The 18,742-nt window shown below is 28.8% G+C and overlaps 1 protein-coding gene across 2 annotated transcripts in view; it reads right to left on the bottom strand.

Annotated features, from left to right (window-relative positions):
- Positions 1 to 18,163, bottom strand: part of LOC129958362 (uncharacterized) — a 64,535-nt gene extending 46,372 nt beyond the window's left edge. For both annotated transcript variants that reach the window (XM_056070794.1, XM_056070796.1), the window contains exon 1: positions 17,953 to 18,163. In XM_056070794.1, coding sequence (XP_055926769.1) covers positions 17,953 to 18,148 — 196 coding nt within the window. In that variant the 5' untranslated portion in view covers positions 18,149 to 18,163. The remainder of the gene's footprint in view (positions 1 to 17,952) is intronic.
- Positions 18,164 to 18,742: the final 579 nt, after the last annotated feature.

Genomic DNA, 18,742 nt, shown 5'->3' with positions numbered 1-18,742 from the left:
ATCAGCTTAATTATATTTCATAATTTGCTTTGAATACTAATGTTAAAAACATCAGACCATGTTTTTATATTTTTAGCATAGAACTCGCATACCGTAAGATTAGTCAAAATGGTCCAGGAACGGCAAATTACTTTTTTTTAAAAACCCCGAAGCATCCACGATAACATGTAGTTACATTTTTCTATCTATGCTACAAACGTGATCGTGATAAAACCGGCTTTAGGAGTGGAAAACAAGGGGCCGGACAAGGATGTAAGAGAGAAATCGAAAGTAAAGAAGTGGATATTTTTCTTGAAAAGCTTCTTGGGAGAGAAATCCCTTTCTGACATAAAGAAATTAAGTGACAACAATAAAAAAAGAATGAAGGATTAATTCTAAAAGTCGTGATTGGGTCATTATAGAAAATTTTCTGCTTCGAATAAATCCGATATGGTTTGATTCACTTGAAGAAGTTTTAATGAAAAAAGGAACCTTTTATTACTTTTCGTTAATCTTTCATAGAATTCTTATTAAAGATCATCTATTTAAACTTTGGCTTTTAGAATTAAGAAACATGTTGTTAATGTTGCTATTAATTTTATTGCATTTGTATATTTTTCACATAAATGAAATGATGTATCATTTTGAATAATACTGTTTGATAATCTTTGTTTCGATTTGCTTTTTGTATCATGTTATTGTTACGTTCAAAATAACGAGCATCTACCAAGTAGAAAGTTACGATGAATTTTCAGTATTGTGCTAATTATAAAATAAATGAAGACTTATCATTAACGAAATTTTTTTTCATTCTTCATTTTCCTATAAAATATTTTTAAAAAATGCACAAATAGAAGGTGTTGGTCTAAGATTGATGTTAAAAGGAAAAACAAGAAAATGTGGTTATTTTAAAAGTATCTTTTTGTATAGATGGTTTGCGTTCAATAAATGAGCCGTCAAATATAAAATATTAAGCAAAAGGAAAAAAAATCGAAATGTGACTTGTAAAAATGTAATCACATGGCTGTTTGTTTATTGTTTCTGTAACACAGCTGATATTCAAAAACGATTTTATGTATTCCTGTAAAATTTAAAAAACCAAAGAGCGTTAAAATAATAGTATTATTACTAAAAATACAATCCATTCTTAATAGTTGATCTCTTTGAAAGGTACATTAATATTTAATTTCACAATTTAATGCCTGGTTTCCCAATAGTTACGAATGTTTTCAAAAAATTCCAGCAACTAGTTAATATAGATTTACATCATATAAACGTCACCATTTTATATGGAATCGAATATTTTCCGATTAAAAATATAAAGCTGCAAAAATATTTACTGTGGCAAATGTGATGTGTTGATAAATCAGATTCAAAAGAAGATATTATTCGCTTAAAACCTGAGAAATAACAAATACTCAAAATAACAGAGAATGCACTCTTTGTAATAAATATAGCTATAAGAAAGCTATTTAGATTTAAAGAGATAAGAGAATAGTTCGTGTGGTTAATAATACAAACTAAAAATAACGAGAGATAAATAGAAGAGATAGTTTTAATGTTTCCGACGAAAGAAATATTATTTTGAGTTTTTGTTGATTCTTTTAACATTTAGATTAGCTTCTATATTCTTATAATCTCAAAAACATTTTCCAAGAAAATTTATTTAATGTCTTTTGTTGTTAGTTACATGAAAATGTTTATCTGTTTCCCATGTATGAGCATCTATTTATATTTATAAAAGACATAAAACTCATCCCAATTTCTTTGCTTTCACATTCCTCGAGGTGGAAAAAAACATTTTTGGAGAAAAATATTATACAGATTTACCTCATATATATCTGTTCAGTACTGCTATTACTGATTTTTCATTTCAAAACATTTTTAGATAAACAGTCAGAATTCAAAAAAACTCATTACCACTTCTTTGATTTCTCATACCTAGAGATAGAAAAAGCATTTTTGGTGAAAAATATCATATAAATTTATCTCACATTTATTCAACACTATTGTTATCTTTGCATTTCAAAACACTTTTAGATAAACATCCAGAATTCAGTAAAAGGCACAATTTGGTACAGTTGTGCCAATTTGATTTGCAAATCTCATCAAAAAGACGACAAGCAACTCCTGATTATCTTGTTGAAAATAACAAGAGCTTAAATTATAGGATTAGCAGACTACATTTAGACTCGAACTTTTGACCGAAGAGAATTTTTCCGAAGTTATTTTACTGGAAAATAATAGACAAATATAACATAATATGAACCCATAAGATAACCCATATGAATAATATGATCAATGCGAAAAATTAGTGATATTTGACTTTTTGTGTCTTCTGGACGAGTATGAAAGTAAAATCAGTTATCTTTCTGCGAAATGAAATGTCAAGGTAGAGATAAGAACATTTGATTTGATTTTTTAGCTATTTTTTGAATCCTGAATTGAACTATGGAGCTTCTTTATTTATATATTTCAAATGACTTTCCTATATTATCATAATGGCACAAAGTGTAGGTTTTGAAGTTTTAAATAGATTGTAAAGCGCTTCTCAGAAAAAAATTTGTAGGTAGTATTTTTAGGGTGATAGAAAAATGGCAATTGCCTATTTTCAACACATTTTTCTAAGAGGCATTGTAAAAAATACATTATTCAATTAAAAGAAAATGCGTGAAACTGAAGGAATATAATTTCAATAAGAATATCTCAGAATATATTATAAAAAAATGCTACAATACGTTTATACACATTATTAAAGGCATAAAATCTTTTGCATGTAAAATACAGTTTTCTTCATTCCCTCTTTCATCTATATACCAGAATAAATTATAGATCATAGAAAAAGGAATGCATAATTCGTTTTAATTTAAAGGTTCTGAAACAGTGGAAAGCTTCGGTTTTGAACTCTGATTTCCACCTGCATCCGTTACCTTCGCTGAATAATCAAGCAGCTGAATCGAGAGCAGTATAATTCTGTTTTTATATTGAAGACAAATATTATTTTCTTCTTCAGTTGTCTTCAAGGCCGTGTTATCAAATAAACAAAGAAGACAACTGCCTAAGATCCTCAGAAATTTCAACATACTTTTCATGATATTTTCTGAATACATTAATTTTGTGCTTTCATATTCTACAAGGGCCGAATACTTGAGCTGATTTAAATAAAAATCATGTATTGTTTAAATATTGGAACATTATTCTAATATTTCTGATTATATTATTCTAATATCTCTAATCCTAGAAGCAGCAGTTGTTGGCGGTGGTGTTACAAAAGACTGGGAGAACAGTGTTTTCAAAGAATTTTATCTAGATTTAATGATCAAATGTTTTAATCTTGATAAAACTGGATTATTTTATTATCTTTTTCCGGTTAAAGCTCTATCATGTGCGTTTGAAAAGTGCATTTCTGGGAAAGTAAGCAATAATGTCTCACACTTCTGCTTGGTGTTGATATGAGTGGAAATGAGAAACTAAAACCGCTTATGATATGCAAAAGCAAAAAAATCCATACTGCTTTACAAATTCTAAATCCCTTCTAGTTGAATATGAAGCAAATTCAAATGCATGGATGACTACAACGATTTTAAAACTACATATTCGTAAATTAGATTCTCAGTTTTTGCATCAGAAAAGAAATGTCGACATGATTGTCGATAACTGTACCGCCCACAATTCCGAAACTTCAAAAACAATAGGAATTGTCTTTCTTCATGTAAATTGTCCAATGTTCATTCCTTCAATATTTAGATCAAGGGATAATTCATGAATTTTTAAAAAAATACAAAAAAAAAAAAAAATGCTTGCGAAGGATCTGATAAAAGTATTGGATAGAAACGACGGTTTCGGTTTTAGATGTGATTAACTAAGCTCACAAAGATTGGATTTCCATTCAGTCAGAAACTGTTTCGAATTATTTTTGACATGTAGGGTTTATAGCAAGCGCAGAATTAGAAGAAATACTCATCGTCGACTCAGAACCATTAGAGACTTAGCTGAAATCGCAAATGAAAAAGGGTGCAGCGTCAATGACGTTGATGCGTTTGTCAACATTGATAACGACATCACAATCTGCTCACAAGCGACTGTAAAAGCTTTGACATCTGAACTTTTGGAAGTAAGACAAAGCAGTTCAAGTGAGGATAGCGATGTTGAGAATGAAGAATGGAAACAATCGAAACACTGGAGAAAGCTCGACAGTACTTAATATCCTTTCAAGGTTCAACAGATGAAGAATTTTAAATCTAAAGTATATTATAAAAAAAAGTTAATTACAGTATCTGCGCCTTTTTCAATCAACGCTGTTGGATTATTTTACTGTGCCAAAGAAATTAAAATGCAACAACTGTAAAGCGTTTTAAATTTTTATTATTATTATTATTATTATTTACCATTCATTCATTTACATGTATCGATTTCTAAAAATTTTGCTTTTGTCACCGAATCCTTCAGCAGTTCATGAAAATTTTGGTCTTCACTTAAGTTGTCAAAAATTTTGGACTTCTTGATTGACGACATAATGTGGTTCAACTGTAGTTTATGATTTATAGAAATCTTCATCGGTAATATCGAAAGTCAGACGAAATATTTGTACTTGAAGGTTATGTAAAGAAATAAATAAGAGTTAAATTTCATAAAACAAAAACAAAAAAGATTTTTTCTATATTTTGGTTTTTTATTACTACTTATTATTCACTTCATTTAATGCATTTCTTATTATACTTTTTATTCAAATTACCTCATTTGCATAAATGAAAAGATGAATACTATTATTTTGGTCAATTTATTATATTTTTTAAATAATTCTCTTAAAAAAATAAGAGCCTTCGCAATATAGTGCTAGAAACTCAACAAACAAGGAATAAATTTAAACAATTATACGAATATTTAGTTCCTTGATATATTTTGGATTAAATGAAGAAAATAACGATAGTTTAATGAAGTTCAGCAACCGCAATAAAATACAAATTTCTTGAGGTGAAAATCTACCTAAGAAAGGAAATAACTTACATTTCACTATGTTTTTTATAACACATACTTTTTTTCGCCCCTCCCCCTAGTTTTCTTGATACTTGGTTCATTAAATATCTTCAATGAAAATGACATGACCGAGAATTCTCAAAAAACTGGTTTCAAAGTCGTTTAAAACGTAAACACTTCCTGTCCTTTGAAAGCCAATGACACATTAAATAGAATTTTCATCTCAACGAAATTTAAATTATAGTGAAAAATTATATAGTGCAAGTGAAAAATTTCTTTTAGTATTGTTAGGCATTGTATGTAGGATTTGAATAAAATTTTATTTTGTCAATTCATTCTTTATCTCTTATTAGAAGGTCCATAAAAAAACCTGCCTTTTCTAATTAGACTTCGCACAACCACTAACTATTGAATAATAAATACTATATTTTCGTCATTCCAACTTTTATTTCTCCGTTCATAATAAATCGAACAAACTAAAAACTTGAGGATGAAAGGAATGACAACTTGAGGATGAAAGGAATTAAACTGAGGATTAGAGGAATGAAATAAAACATTGGCTTAAAGTTTTATTGAAGAAAGGATTAACTTTCAAGGCATAAATTTTTGAACTTCGTTATAAAGAGGAAACAGATATTAAATTGGATTATACAGATTAATTTATTATTTGCATTTAATTTTAATTTTCTTATTACTATTATTAATGCTGATAGATTCATGCAACAAAAATAAGTATAAATGAAAATCCTTTCACTGTTTATGCATACGTCGTCGGCTAAATGACAAGCAGCTTTGTTCACAATAATAAAATGAGATAATGTTGTTTGACATTAAATTGAAGAACGTATAAAGTAGCATTGCTTTTGAATTGTTTTACAGCTTCACGCCTTTCAAGTGGTTTCATTTTACTTTAAATCAATACATTCTATTTATATTTATAAATTTATACGAACGAATTTCGTATTTCTGTAAGAGTTGTAATTTTCAGTAAGAAACAACAAATTATAATATATTTATCATAAAATATATTCCCCTTACTGGAAGAAAAGCGAAAACGGACACTGAAGACTTTAAAGCGAAATGCTTATATGTTAATTCTAATTTGCATTCAATCTTAAACAGCACTGTATAGGATTTAATTAAAAAAATTATTATTATATTAACATGAAATTATTTTTTGTCCTCTGTTTTCGACTATGAAATAAATAAAAAGAAAACATCCTTGAAGTTTAATATTGTAGACCCTTACTTAAAAATTTGCTTAATCAAATAGTTAATTAATTTTCATTTAAAAAAGAGAAGAGGAATGAAAGAGGAAAAAGATACTGTAATTAGCATGAATTCTGAAGCTGGGATAAACATATCATTTAAGTCGAATGAAAGCATGCCTCAGCATGTATTCTATGATGCTAAACATGCATTTCCGTCATTCGTATATTTCCCATGCTTAACAGCATGCATTAAATAGATCTTTCATCAAGCAAATTCTCTTCCTTAATGAGAAATGTAAATAAGCGCATAATTTAATGAATTTGTGAGCCGTTTTCTGTTCACCTGCCATTAATCTTTCAGATAAATCTCTAATAATGCCAAGTCCAAGTCCAGCATTTCTTCAAAGTCCATCATACCGCTAGACACCTTCCCAGAGCAACGGCAGTTAAATGCGTGAGCGCGTGCAACTATTAAATTTGCGGTTTAAACTGTAGTTGCTCGATTACACAGTTGAGTGCATTTTTTGTGAGGCGTCCGGTATGGAGGCACATTAGATGTTGAAGAAGTCAGCAGGGTGGTACACGAAACCAGTCAGGCCTCACGAGGTCTTTGCACCAAGCAGGGGAAAAGGAGGGGGAAAATTCCCCCAGGGGGCTTAACACCCTAATAAGAACAATTCACTCGAGCAAGGACCTCGGTCTCACTCCTCACAAAGTTTCTCCGCAAAATACAGTCCAATTTCCACAGAAAAAAACATAAAGAAAAAATCGCGAATTGTTATGATATATGCATTAAATGTGAATCAAGTCCAGTCTCTGTCTCACCTCTGTTACCTTCTCAAATGTTGAAACGAAATAATATGGGTTTATTATTATTATGTTTTTATTTTCTTTATTATTTCTTTTTTCAGCATGTTAAGCGGTAACAACAGGAAAAATCACTTTCTGTCTGTAGAGGGAGAAAGGGGGAAAAATGCGAACTGGTAGGTATGGGAAGTGACCTTGAAAATAGAAAGTGGCACCCGGAAAGAGCTATAAAACGGTCGAGCAGGAACTATGGTCCTTGTCAGTTTCATAATTTTTTTTTCTTTTATTGCTGTTTTTTATTATTATTATTATTCTGTCGTCTTAAGTCTTGTTTTTTCTTTCGTCTCAAAATTCTGACAAAGAACTGAAAATACTCTTTTCGTATTCATATACGTATATCAGTCAGAGCTAATTTTGAGTTACTCATTGTTGTTATATCAGAGGCTGGGAATGATGATGATTAAATACAAAGGACATCATCGCTAAATATAAAGCATTCGCATAATCACAAAAATCATAGTGGCAGACTAACATTTAAATATGAGACCAACAGCAAATTGTTAGTTAGTTTTATTTATTTATTATTATTATTTTTTTAGAATGGATAGCTGGTCTTAGACACAATTCACAATAGAAATGAATGGTTTAATATATAAAGCTTCAGAAATACTTTAAAAAATTAAAATGTCTTTACAGTTTTCGGTCAAATTTTAAGAGATTTTTTTAAGACAAGGGACTGAATTCATTTTAAAAGTTATTGAATTTAACATGTAGTATTATGGCATTGATAATGTATGATACTTTAAAATTTCTAACCTTCTCAAAAGTATGGTCTAATATTGCTTTTTGCGAGTAATCATGAACCAAAAATTGATACCTCAAATGATTTCTATAACAATTATAAAGTTGCAAAAATAATTTGTAATTACTCTTTAAAATATTAAACAAGTAGCTCAAATAAATATTTCTCAAATAAATTTTCATCATGAAAAGAAATAGGTTTACCAAATTCTATCTTTAATATCTTTTTTGTGATAAATTTCAGAAGAAAATTCAAAAGCAGGAATCAATTCTTCGCTAAATGTTCCCTTCCAGACAGCGGTTCTGAATGTTTTGAATAAATTTTCTGATGGAATTTTAACAACCCATTCCTTGGAAATATTTTTATTGTATTTTGTCTTTCTTAATTGAATTTCGAGTTTTTGATTAATTAACATAAATTATTTTCATGTTTCCTACATGTATTTAAGAACTGACTACAACTTATAATTGAATTTGATAATTCTTTTGTCTTATTAAGTGCACATTTTTTTTTACTTTAATTTAAATTGTTTTTGTCCTGTTTTTATGTTTTAATAAGTGGTGCCTAAAACACATAATTATTTTTTGCTCTTCCCTGATCATATTAAATTTTAAAAAATCACATAATGCACATAATTTGTCTTAACAGAGCCTCTAAGATTGGCTCCTGGATCATTTATAGCCCCACTATTCCTTGTTTAAATGCCACTGGCTTTAAGTTCCCTTCACCCTCTTTAGCCTCTTTAGTAATTCATTTAAGGATAATTTGATAATTATATATTACTAATTTAATAATTTACTATTTCCTTTTAATATTAATTTGAGAACCATTGCAACAATGAATTTTCAAGAAACAATGAATTTTTTTTCACAAATTTTAATCCAAAAATATTAACTCTTACATTCATGCTTTATAAACTATGAAAGATGCAAGAAAATTTCTATATTAGAACGTTTATTCATGAAATAATTTTTCCATCATTTAATGCTTGATGTTATTTAGATGTTTTTAATTTGGTTTTTAGGCACATACTGTAAAAAATTCTAATAAAAAATTAATTCCAAAAAATGATTAAAGGGAGAATGAACTATATTTAATTTCAATTGTGATTGAAAAGTTCCCTCACAAAGCATGAAAGATCGTGATAAAAATAAGGTCCAGAGAGGATTAGCAAGGTTCAAAAGGACGCAGGAATCTTCAGAAGCAACGCAAATATGTTCAGAACAAAAAGATTATAGTGAAAGAAGCATCAGGGCATCAGCTGTCATCGGTAACTCGCAGAGGTCGAGTGTTCGATATGCAAATGAAAAGAAAATGATTCGCCGCTTCAATTTTTAGCGGAAAATCAAGTTCAGCAATAACAAAAGAGTGGCTGGGTTAGATTGAGTAAAATAGTTTCACTCCACTATTCACCTTGAAGGTGGACGAGACGCTACTCTTGGTCTAGCGGGTATGCCACTTCCAAAGGTCAAGTTCGCGGCTTGAATAGGAAAGCATTTGATTTTGCTAACAAGTTTTGCAGTTGGTTCTTTTCTAAAAGATATGTTATATAATATAAATATTTTTTTTGAGTTTTACCAATTAAAAATTCGAATCTTAAAACTGTTTAAAATCTTTAATCATAATATTATGCTTTTAAAAATAGTTAAGCTTACTTAAACTATAATCTCAGCAATTATTTCATTGTTCTTAAAGTTTAACTTGGAAAAAAAATGCTTTTATTTCTAACTGCGTCGATAACTTTCGTTTTGAAAGATAAGGCAAACAAATTAATTTATTTTTAAAAATTCAGGAAAAAGAATTAAGAATCTGATATGCTCAATTATATATTAAAATAATAATTAAGTAAGTTTAGGTTTTTATTGAATTATAAAGATGCTTATTATTTAATTCTATGAATTCTTCTCCATTTACAGCATTTTCTAAAATTTTCAATAATACATATATAAGAAAACGAAAGGCTTTAACATCGAGAGTGAGATTGTCATTTATAACGTTGTTATTATGTTATAACATTCCAGAACCTTCAGATAAATTAATGTGTTCAGAATCAAACTGCATACAAAATAGATTCACCGAACTATTTTATTTACGCTTTGTGTTCCAATTAGTGATCAATGCAATGAATTCACCATTTTTTTAAATTTTATTTACGCTTTGTGTTCCAATTAGTGATCAATGCAATATATTCACCTTTTTTTTCCTTCTTTTTTTTTAATTTACGTTTTGTGTTCCAATTAGTGATCAATGCTAACCAGTTTATCAGTCGTCAAAATTAAGATAGTGTTTGAAAGAATATCGAAATTTATATTGAATAAATAATCTATTTATTTCTTTTCAGATCACCATCACCATTTTCAATGGGTAGATAAATTGACATAAACACATTATCTCTTAGAAATAAGTAGAATAAATCTAATGACTTCGAATTATCAGAATCAGAAAGAAATCGAAATAAGAAAAACACTTGCATTGAATTTTACGAATCTCTGAAATTATAAGCTTTTTCAGCGAAACTAACTTCTCTTTAAATTCTTTCTTCCTCCAGAAACTTTACTTTAAATTCATCGTAAAAAGCATATTCGTAGAATTCCAATATCACTAAAGTTAATTCATCAAAACATGATGCGTAAACAATTTCAGTTCATCAAATATCAGTCATTTTTTTTAAAAAAATAAAGATAGGTTTGCGACCTTGAAATGAAGCTTTTTTAGGCTCACAAGTTGGTTGGTTATAATCGCTTACTTTATTTGATCTTGCTTGATCTTTATTATCTCGACGTTATTACCTTTAATGACCCTTTGTCCTTCACCTTCTAAAAGTATTTTCTTTATCTTAGCAGACAGACATCAGTCTGTCTTTGCTATTCCAAATGAATACGAAAGTCAGTGAAATTTCGAAAGTGCAGTATTAACATAGGATGAAATGTTGGGCCAGTAAAAATATAACCTATAATGAAGAATTTATCTTAATGGTCGAAAATAAATCCTTCTTTCATAAAAAATTTAAATATTCAGATGCGATTACAATACCGAAAGCATATCAATATTCATAGGAACAAAATATGAAATAAAAAAAAGTGAGATATGCCTCCAAATTTAACAATCCTTTTTTTATCTTCGACAAAAGCAGAAATATCCATATAAATAGACAATCTGAAAACAACAAGGGGGATAAGTTGCATCGTAAAGTTTCACAGTTCTTAAATTAATTAGTAAAATTTAAGTGAAAAAATTATTTATTTAGATTCTTTTACGCATGTTGGTAAACTATAACTAAACTAATTATTTATATTTATTTCCATAATGAACTGAAAGACGCTTTAAGAATTTCTTTTTCACTGAACTTTGATAATAGAGAATCACTTACAATAAACAGCTCCGAGGAGAGTAAAAGTTCTTCGTGATAGGCGGTTACACACATCGTTTAATCTAACGGAAAGCATAGTTCAAAGGATTTTGAATATATACATAACCGCATGATATCCGGTAGTTAAGCGAAAGACTACACGCGAAGAAATCTTATTAGCATCATTTGATGATAAGACATGTGGTCGATACTCGCGCATTTATTCAACGAGGGCTTTTTTCAATCTCGAACTGAGCCTTTAATCAGGATTTTTCTTTTGTGAATATATTTTTTTTCTTCTGTCAGTTTGAGAATAAATTAGTAATTATTTGGGGAATATTTGAAAATTAGAATAGATAAGTTATGCATTAGAAAGTCATTTGGGCAAGAATCAAATGGAAAACCATCTTGACTACACGAAAACACTTCTTCATTTCATATTTTTTTCTTTCTTCAAAAAGCCAACAAAAGTGGTTAGACTAATTTTCATATGAAATTATTGGAGTTTTGTTTGGATTTTTTTTTATTTTAATCTTAACGTTCCTATTCGAATTCTTATAACAAGTCTGCATTCATATTTATGCTAGACACGTCAAATGAATACCATAAATTATATTTTGAATTTCATCAAGCTCTTTCCAGAAAGAAAAGCCAAAGATTTTACTGTTAGTTATTAGATGATAGATGAAAACACTTTTGTTATGTGACTGTGACATCAAGTAAATCGATTTCATTGGTTCCACGAATTGGCAATTCCATTGGCAAGTACTAATATGTTTCACCTTTAGTAGATTAATATGTTCAATTCATGATATATATATTAGTTTTAAACTGGAAAATTAAAATTAGTTTAATTATGCACAGACAAATATTGAGCACATTAATTGCAGCTATGTCGCATCATTTGGCTGTCCGTTGTTTCATTATATGCACTTAGCATATTATTATTATTTATGCGCCGCATAGTATAAAAAGTTATAATAAGAAGGTTATGAATATAAATGAAAATAATGATGCTATAACAAAGAAAAAAACATAATTTGTTCCAAGCTCTTAATGAATATTCCTAATAGACGAGATACCTCATCTGCAGCGATGAATGTGTTAAAAGGAAAACTACTGCAAGTAAATTTTATATTTGCACATATGCAATAGTATAATAACTCCGCTATTAACCCAAGAACTTATGATTATGTTAAAAAAATGTGAGAAAATGGAAGGTCATGCATGAAATAAAGTTATTAGTTAAGACAGATTATTTGCTCTGGTTCTTTTTTTACTTATCATCAGACATAAGGTCACAAGAAACGACAGTTTTATTTTTGTGCTTGAAAAAATTGCGACAATTATGATGACTTTGACAGACTTACTATTTGAGTTACTTTGCATACTATTACACATTAATGACTTTTAGATGAATAGGTTATCAAGTAACAGAACGCCGAATTTATTCATGCGTTAAGTTGAAAGCTGCATATTTGTCATTACATTTCAAACGAAAAAAATTTCAAAAGTCTACAGAAGAAAATAATATGCCCTTCGTATTTCCTGAGTTTTCAGAAGCATTTTTTTGAAATTTTTAAATTAAAAAGATGTTATTTGAGCCAGAAGTCGTATTCTATGAGTTTGGTTCAAGAAGAATTGACCGTATGTATATTAGAATGTGGTAAGCATCATTTCTTAAAATTACTCAAAAAATTTCTTGCTCAAGTTCTACGAAAATTAAAAAGGCAAGAGTACATTTTCATTGAGCAAAATATTTCGTATTGTGGTCTAGATTACGAAATGTATCAAATTAAAAATTTTATTTGTCATTTTATAGTTTTAGATTTAATGTGCTTGTCTCTGAAATGGAAAATATCTTCCAGCGATTTTTCCAGGATTATTGCGCTTAGTACAGTGAAGTACAAAAGTAAATAATAAAAGTGAAATTGAAAAAAGTAAATTAAAGTGCAAAATAAATAAATAAATAAAATAAAAAAATGAATAAAGCGTGTTTACGGAATCTACATATCTAGAGAAAAATCAGTCACAACCAAAACAAAATTCTGTATCAATCAGCATAGTTCTTTCAAAATGAGAGGAATCAATAATGTTAATACATTACTGAATTAGTCAATGTGACCAAGTTAATGTCTGTCACTCTTTCACTCATTTTCTCCTTTTAAGTATTTTTTTAAATACAATTTTAGTCAGAACTTTTTAGTGAGTGTGCCAAAAAACCAAATTAAGAGCATCAAGATAACATAAAGCATTAAATGATGGAAAAATTATCAGGAATAAACGTTCTAATTGTTTTATAAATACTTTGTAATCCTTTATCAATGCTAATATAGATTCAATATGAGTATAATTTAAAAGAAAGTTTTAGAAGTATTTAAATACGAAATTCCGTCTCTGCATTTCAGAGACAATAGGATAAACAGTGAACCTGTATAATTATTTTTAAATGTTAATAAGCATTAGTTACAAAGAACAATAATGTTCTACTTTTATAGTAAACAAGAATAAAGCATTGCAATATTCCTAGAAAAAGTGAAGTTGATAATACATAGAATTCTTTTTAAATACCAAGAAATTGCTGAATTTTAATTTTTAGCTATACTTATAGACGACGTGCAGCTATCTGCATTAAGGAGTTTCTTTTTCCTTAAGGAAAAATATATCTTTAAGCTTTCTGTGATGTTGTAGCAGATATTCTTTATAATGTTTTAAGTATTCATAGTGTATTCTCATCACAATGAAAAGTTTTGCTTTTTATTTACCTATGTTAATATCAGTTCTTCCTGTAATGTTTACAGGAAGACATACCATGATAAAAACTTTTAAAATTAAGATTTAGTCGGGTTTAAAAAAATTTTTTATTGCAATCTTTTCCGATAAACAAAATTTCTTTGAAATCAGTTTCAAAAACTATAAAGCTTGAAATTTGAATAAGAAAATGCTGTTCTGTGGGTTCACCGAACAAACTTAATGCTTAAAATATATTGTTCCCAGCCATATCTCCAAATTATCGGCTCATTTTTCGCTAAATAAAGGGTGTGATTTTCTGTATTCCACAATTTAAACACATGAATTATATTGATAATGCCTTGTTCTGTTACAACACTACAATTATTTTTCTGTTGAAAAAGAGGAAAATATTAAGAAATAAATTTGAAGAATTGGTTTAGTGGGCTTCATGTTGATGATTGATTGAAATATTTAAAGCACCAGTCTACACATTTGAATCCTGGCATAGCCGGCTCTTGACCTAGAAGTCTATTATGTTATAAATCGACTTGGTTTGGTTTGGTTTTTTTATGGCGCAAAAGTTAAAATGTTGACTTTGCTGCGCCAAACAGAGAGATAAAATCATAGCAAAAAGAAAAAGAAAAAAAAATCAAACGAATAAATTCGAGTAAAAAAAATAATAAAGACATTTAGATATTGCCCATGTTTAAAATAATTTTTCCTTCTTTTATCATTTCTCCCCCCCATTGTTTTACAGTTTGACAATACTGTTGTTTTAAAATAAACTGCATGGTTTATTTCTTAAATCATATCAGAATAAAATCTTCTGCAAATCACATTAACTTAAATGCAAATAATAAGAAATCAATAAACAACGTCGGAATAATTGAGGCCCATTGGAATTAAAACATAGTGCCAAAACTGAATATAAAAAGATTATAGTTTGCTGTAGATTTTTTTCTGCATTTCATTATCACATTTACAGCTAAATATTTTTAATGAAGTAATAAGCATTATTAGTATTTTATTAATAGTTAGATTGATTATTAGCATTATTATTAGTTAAATAAAGTGTCTATATGGATTGGATAACCAAACAAATTAATCATTTTCCATCTACGGTTGAAAAGATATAAAACTATGAAGATGGTAACCTGCGTGTTTTTCAGTGGTTTCAGTATCAGAATATAGCCAAAACTTTTCAGTGATAATAGATGGAGAATACGAGAAGAACTTTGGAGCAGCTGTGACGAGTGGAGCAGATGTTTTTCACCAATTATTTGTCTCAAATGTTGTTTTCGATGCGATTTCTAATAATTAGCGCAGATGAGTTCGGAAACTCTATAGAAATTCCTTTTTCAGTGCTCTTTCGTTTTTCACAAATTATAAAATGTATTTCAAAATAGAAATAGTCTAGATATTAAATACAGGATAACTGGTATTCTTCGGTTCCAATGTAGGTATTCAAATACTACTCGTTAGTTACAGTGACACCATAAAATTACATGATTTGTTTGAAGAAATTATATTACTTGCTGTTTTGCCATATTAATGAACCATGCTATTCTTTTAAAAATAATGGTTCAATTTCATATTGAATAGTTACTATTGATTTCTTTTGCGCTTATAACACTTGTGCAAGACTGAGAAAATTGCCTATCTTCTGAAATTTTTGGTAATAACTACAATATATATCTTGTTTATTTTGTTTTCTTTATCAACAACTAACCACGAATTCGAATAGTTAGTAAACAATTTGCAACATTACTCTATGTCTTTCGTATGCTACTTAATTCAAGCAATCTTTCTCGCCTATTCAATGAGAAGGATACTTAAAGTATTGTGATCTTCTTTTCCCTTTTGAGCTACTCAGAATTTTTAAAATCTTCTATATAACTCCCATGGTAAATTAAAATATAAATTGGAAATTAAAAAAAAAAAATATTCATCTCACGATGAATTTCAATTCCACTGTATAAATTAACTTCAGTTTAAATTTTTCCATCGTAACTGTAATATCCTAATATTAATTATCAATTCTGACCTTTTTTCAGTTTTTTTCGTCATCTTTTCCTTCCATCTCGCGCTCATCCAATTGTTAGATAACTCAGTGTTATAGGCACAGGATGACGTTAAGTTTTGTGTATTTTAATTGCGGCAAAGAGAAAAAAATCCCACAACAGTTATCCTTGACAGCTGCTTTATATATCTGTAAGAATGCAGAACAAAAACTGCCATGGTCACATGTGTTATGGCGTTTGGCTGCGCATAGAATATGTACTTTTATTCCAATATCACAAATGGTTCTTTAAAATATACTCCTTGAAGATCCAGAAAGCGATGCTAGTGCTTTACGAAATTTGTAATTAGGATTATTATTGAAGAATGTTTGGCCTTTAAAAAACTTCACAAGATTTTAAAATTTTTCTTCTTTGAAAATGTATCGAGTAAATCTTTTACAAAAAGTAAATTGAAGCTATACATTCACTCTTCCGTTAAAACACTTCTTCCTTTAATACGATTGAAAAGAATAGCAAAAATAGATTTGTATTCACATACCAAATAAAAATAATCGACTTTCCGATTACAACAACCCGTTACAACAACAAGATAAATTTATTGTATTCATAAAACACATTGTAGTCATCCGAACAGGGGCAGTCAAATTATTAAAATGCTCTATGATGCATTACGAACCAACTGTGTACGTTTCTTTAACGGAAAAGTTTTACTGCTCATACAGCCATTGATAAAATAAACGTAGTATTGAAAAGACAAAAAATACACGTGCTCGTTCGTTCAAGAGGAAAAACTTCGAATGCTCATAATTGACTTGTGTTACAGCTTTGTCTAGACTGGTTGATCAATAGATGTGCTTGCTTCGTATGCATTCGACCAACATCACTATGCTATGCAATCAAAAACCGATAAAGGAGATGAAAATATATCGGAACTTTTTTCGTTTTGCTGGCTGAGTGCTTATTGAAACGTGACAAATTTGATAATGAAGAATCGGAGTTTGATGCAGTAATGGAGTAAATGTATAGATAAAGAATAGTTCTGTTTTTGTTTTTTCTGGCAGATATGTAGATCACGAGTTAACATCAAACAAATTTAACTAGAAAACTCGGTTATAAACAAACTACGACTTCAAAAAAATTTATATTTATTTCTAAAAAATAGAAAACAAACATGAATTTAATAAATCATTATAATTAGAGAAAAGAAAAAGCAGCATTTTTCTGAAAAGTTGAAAGATATGGAAAAGAAAATATGTTACAAGGCTGCATTAATTATTTTTTTGTTGTTGTTGAATAGAGGGTTATAAATAATGTACTCTGTTGTAATGAATTATTGCCCTAATGAAGTGGTGCAAATAAAAATTCTAGAATGCAAAAATTAATGCCTTGTCTAAAAAAAAAAAAAAACAATCTATTTTGACACACACACACAAAAAATGAAGATCTCTACTCAAAAAAATCTGCTTACGCACTGATAAGTGCATTAAAAAGTTTAAAAGAAAATTCAGATTATTATATTTGGGTTAAAGTTGTCAAGTTCTGATAGGCTTTGGAAAAGTAAAAATTCAAGAGACAAAAAGACAAAGAAAAATTTCCAATGCTTAACATACTTTTGCAACTTCTTACGTTGAAATGTTTTATATTTATAAAAAAATACCAGTTGTTATAAAAATATTTATATTCTTATGAGAGAATCAGGTCTGATACCTTTTAAATTGCAACTGTAAACTAAAATATGTTATGACACTGTTATGTCACATGTCTTTTTAGAGAAGAATTGTATTGTCAAAATTTGGCGGTTGTAACAAAAATGTAACAAAGTTTTAAATAAAATCAATTTTCGAGAGGAATTTTATAAAAAAAATCATCGATTTCTTTGAGAAACTTACAATAATAAATTAAAAAAAGTATCCGTTGAAAATTAAAAAAAAATATTGAAAAAGAATTATGCAACTTAAATAATATATTTTATATTATTAGAAAAGTAGACGATTTATCTATGAAATTCTTCATCCTAATGAAAGAAGAATCATGATGAGGGGAGAAATGAAATGGAAGATGATGAAGACTTACCGGCATATATTGTAGGTAGGAATCCCAAGATGAGGAAGAGCAATGTGAGTCGATGCATGCTTGGTGGCAATCTTCTGCCGAAATGAAGAGTCACCGGATAAGTGTGGTCCAGAGGGCGCTTCGATTGCGTCCCAGGTAAACCTTTTGCCAAAGTTTTGGAAAAAGTTTTTCTTCCACTTTCTAACCGCGAGGTCATATTTCTTTGGAGGGCAGCACTCTGCTTCCTGTCAATAAAAGATGATTTTACGAAAAAGAATGAGAGAATTCTATCACTTGTCGATAGAGGTGATAGTCCTCTTTCAAAGGTGAAGAAACAAGAGGGGACTCAAATGTCTCTCCTACATTTTTTTTTTCTCGAGGACTATTATTATTTCTGGTGTGAATGTAACATTGAGAGTTCATGATGGAATTTGTCAATTACGTAACCGAATGATTCGTTCGCTATGTGAATGCATTCTAAAATATGCAATAAGAAATTTATGGGGAATTGCAAGTTATTTTTCCTGCAGTTCTTCCTGTTAAGTTGAATGAATACGTAATCGCTATAAATTTTCCTTCTAACTTCACTTTTTTCTAGATATTAAGAGAAATACCGATAATATGAAAACATGCAAAAAAACACGTTTGATGAATGAACCTTAAAGAATCCTTTTTGATGAAATTTTGAAACTTAGAAAAATGAAAAACATAATATTAATTTTTATTCAGCAATAAGAAATAGTGTATTAGAAAAATATTTTATTGTTTATACTGTTGAATTGCATATTAATTACTATACATTTCAATATAG

This window comes from Argiope bruennichi, chromosome X1 (genome assembly GCF_947563725.1).
Source record: "Argiope bruennichi chromosome X1, qqArgBrue1.1, whole genome shotgun sequence".
In the NCBI taxonomy this organism is placed as follows: Eukaryota; Metazoa; Arthropoda; class Arachnida; order Araneae; family Araneidae; genus Argiope; species Argiope bruennichi.
This window is presented reverse-complemented; position numbering and strand designations above follow the sequence as displayed.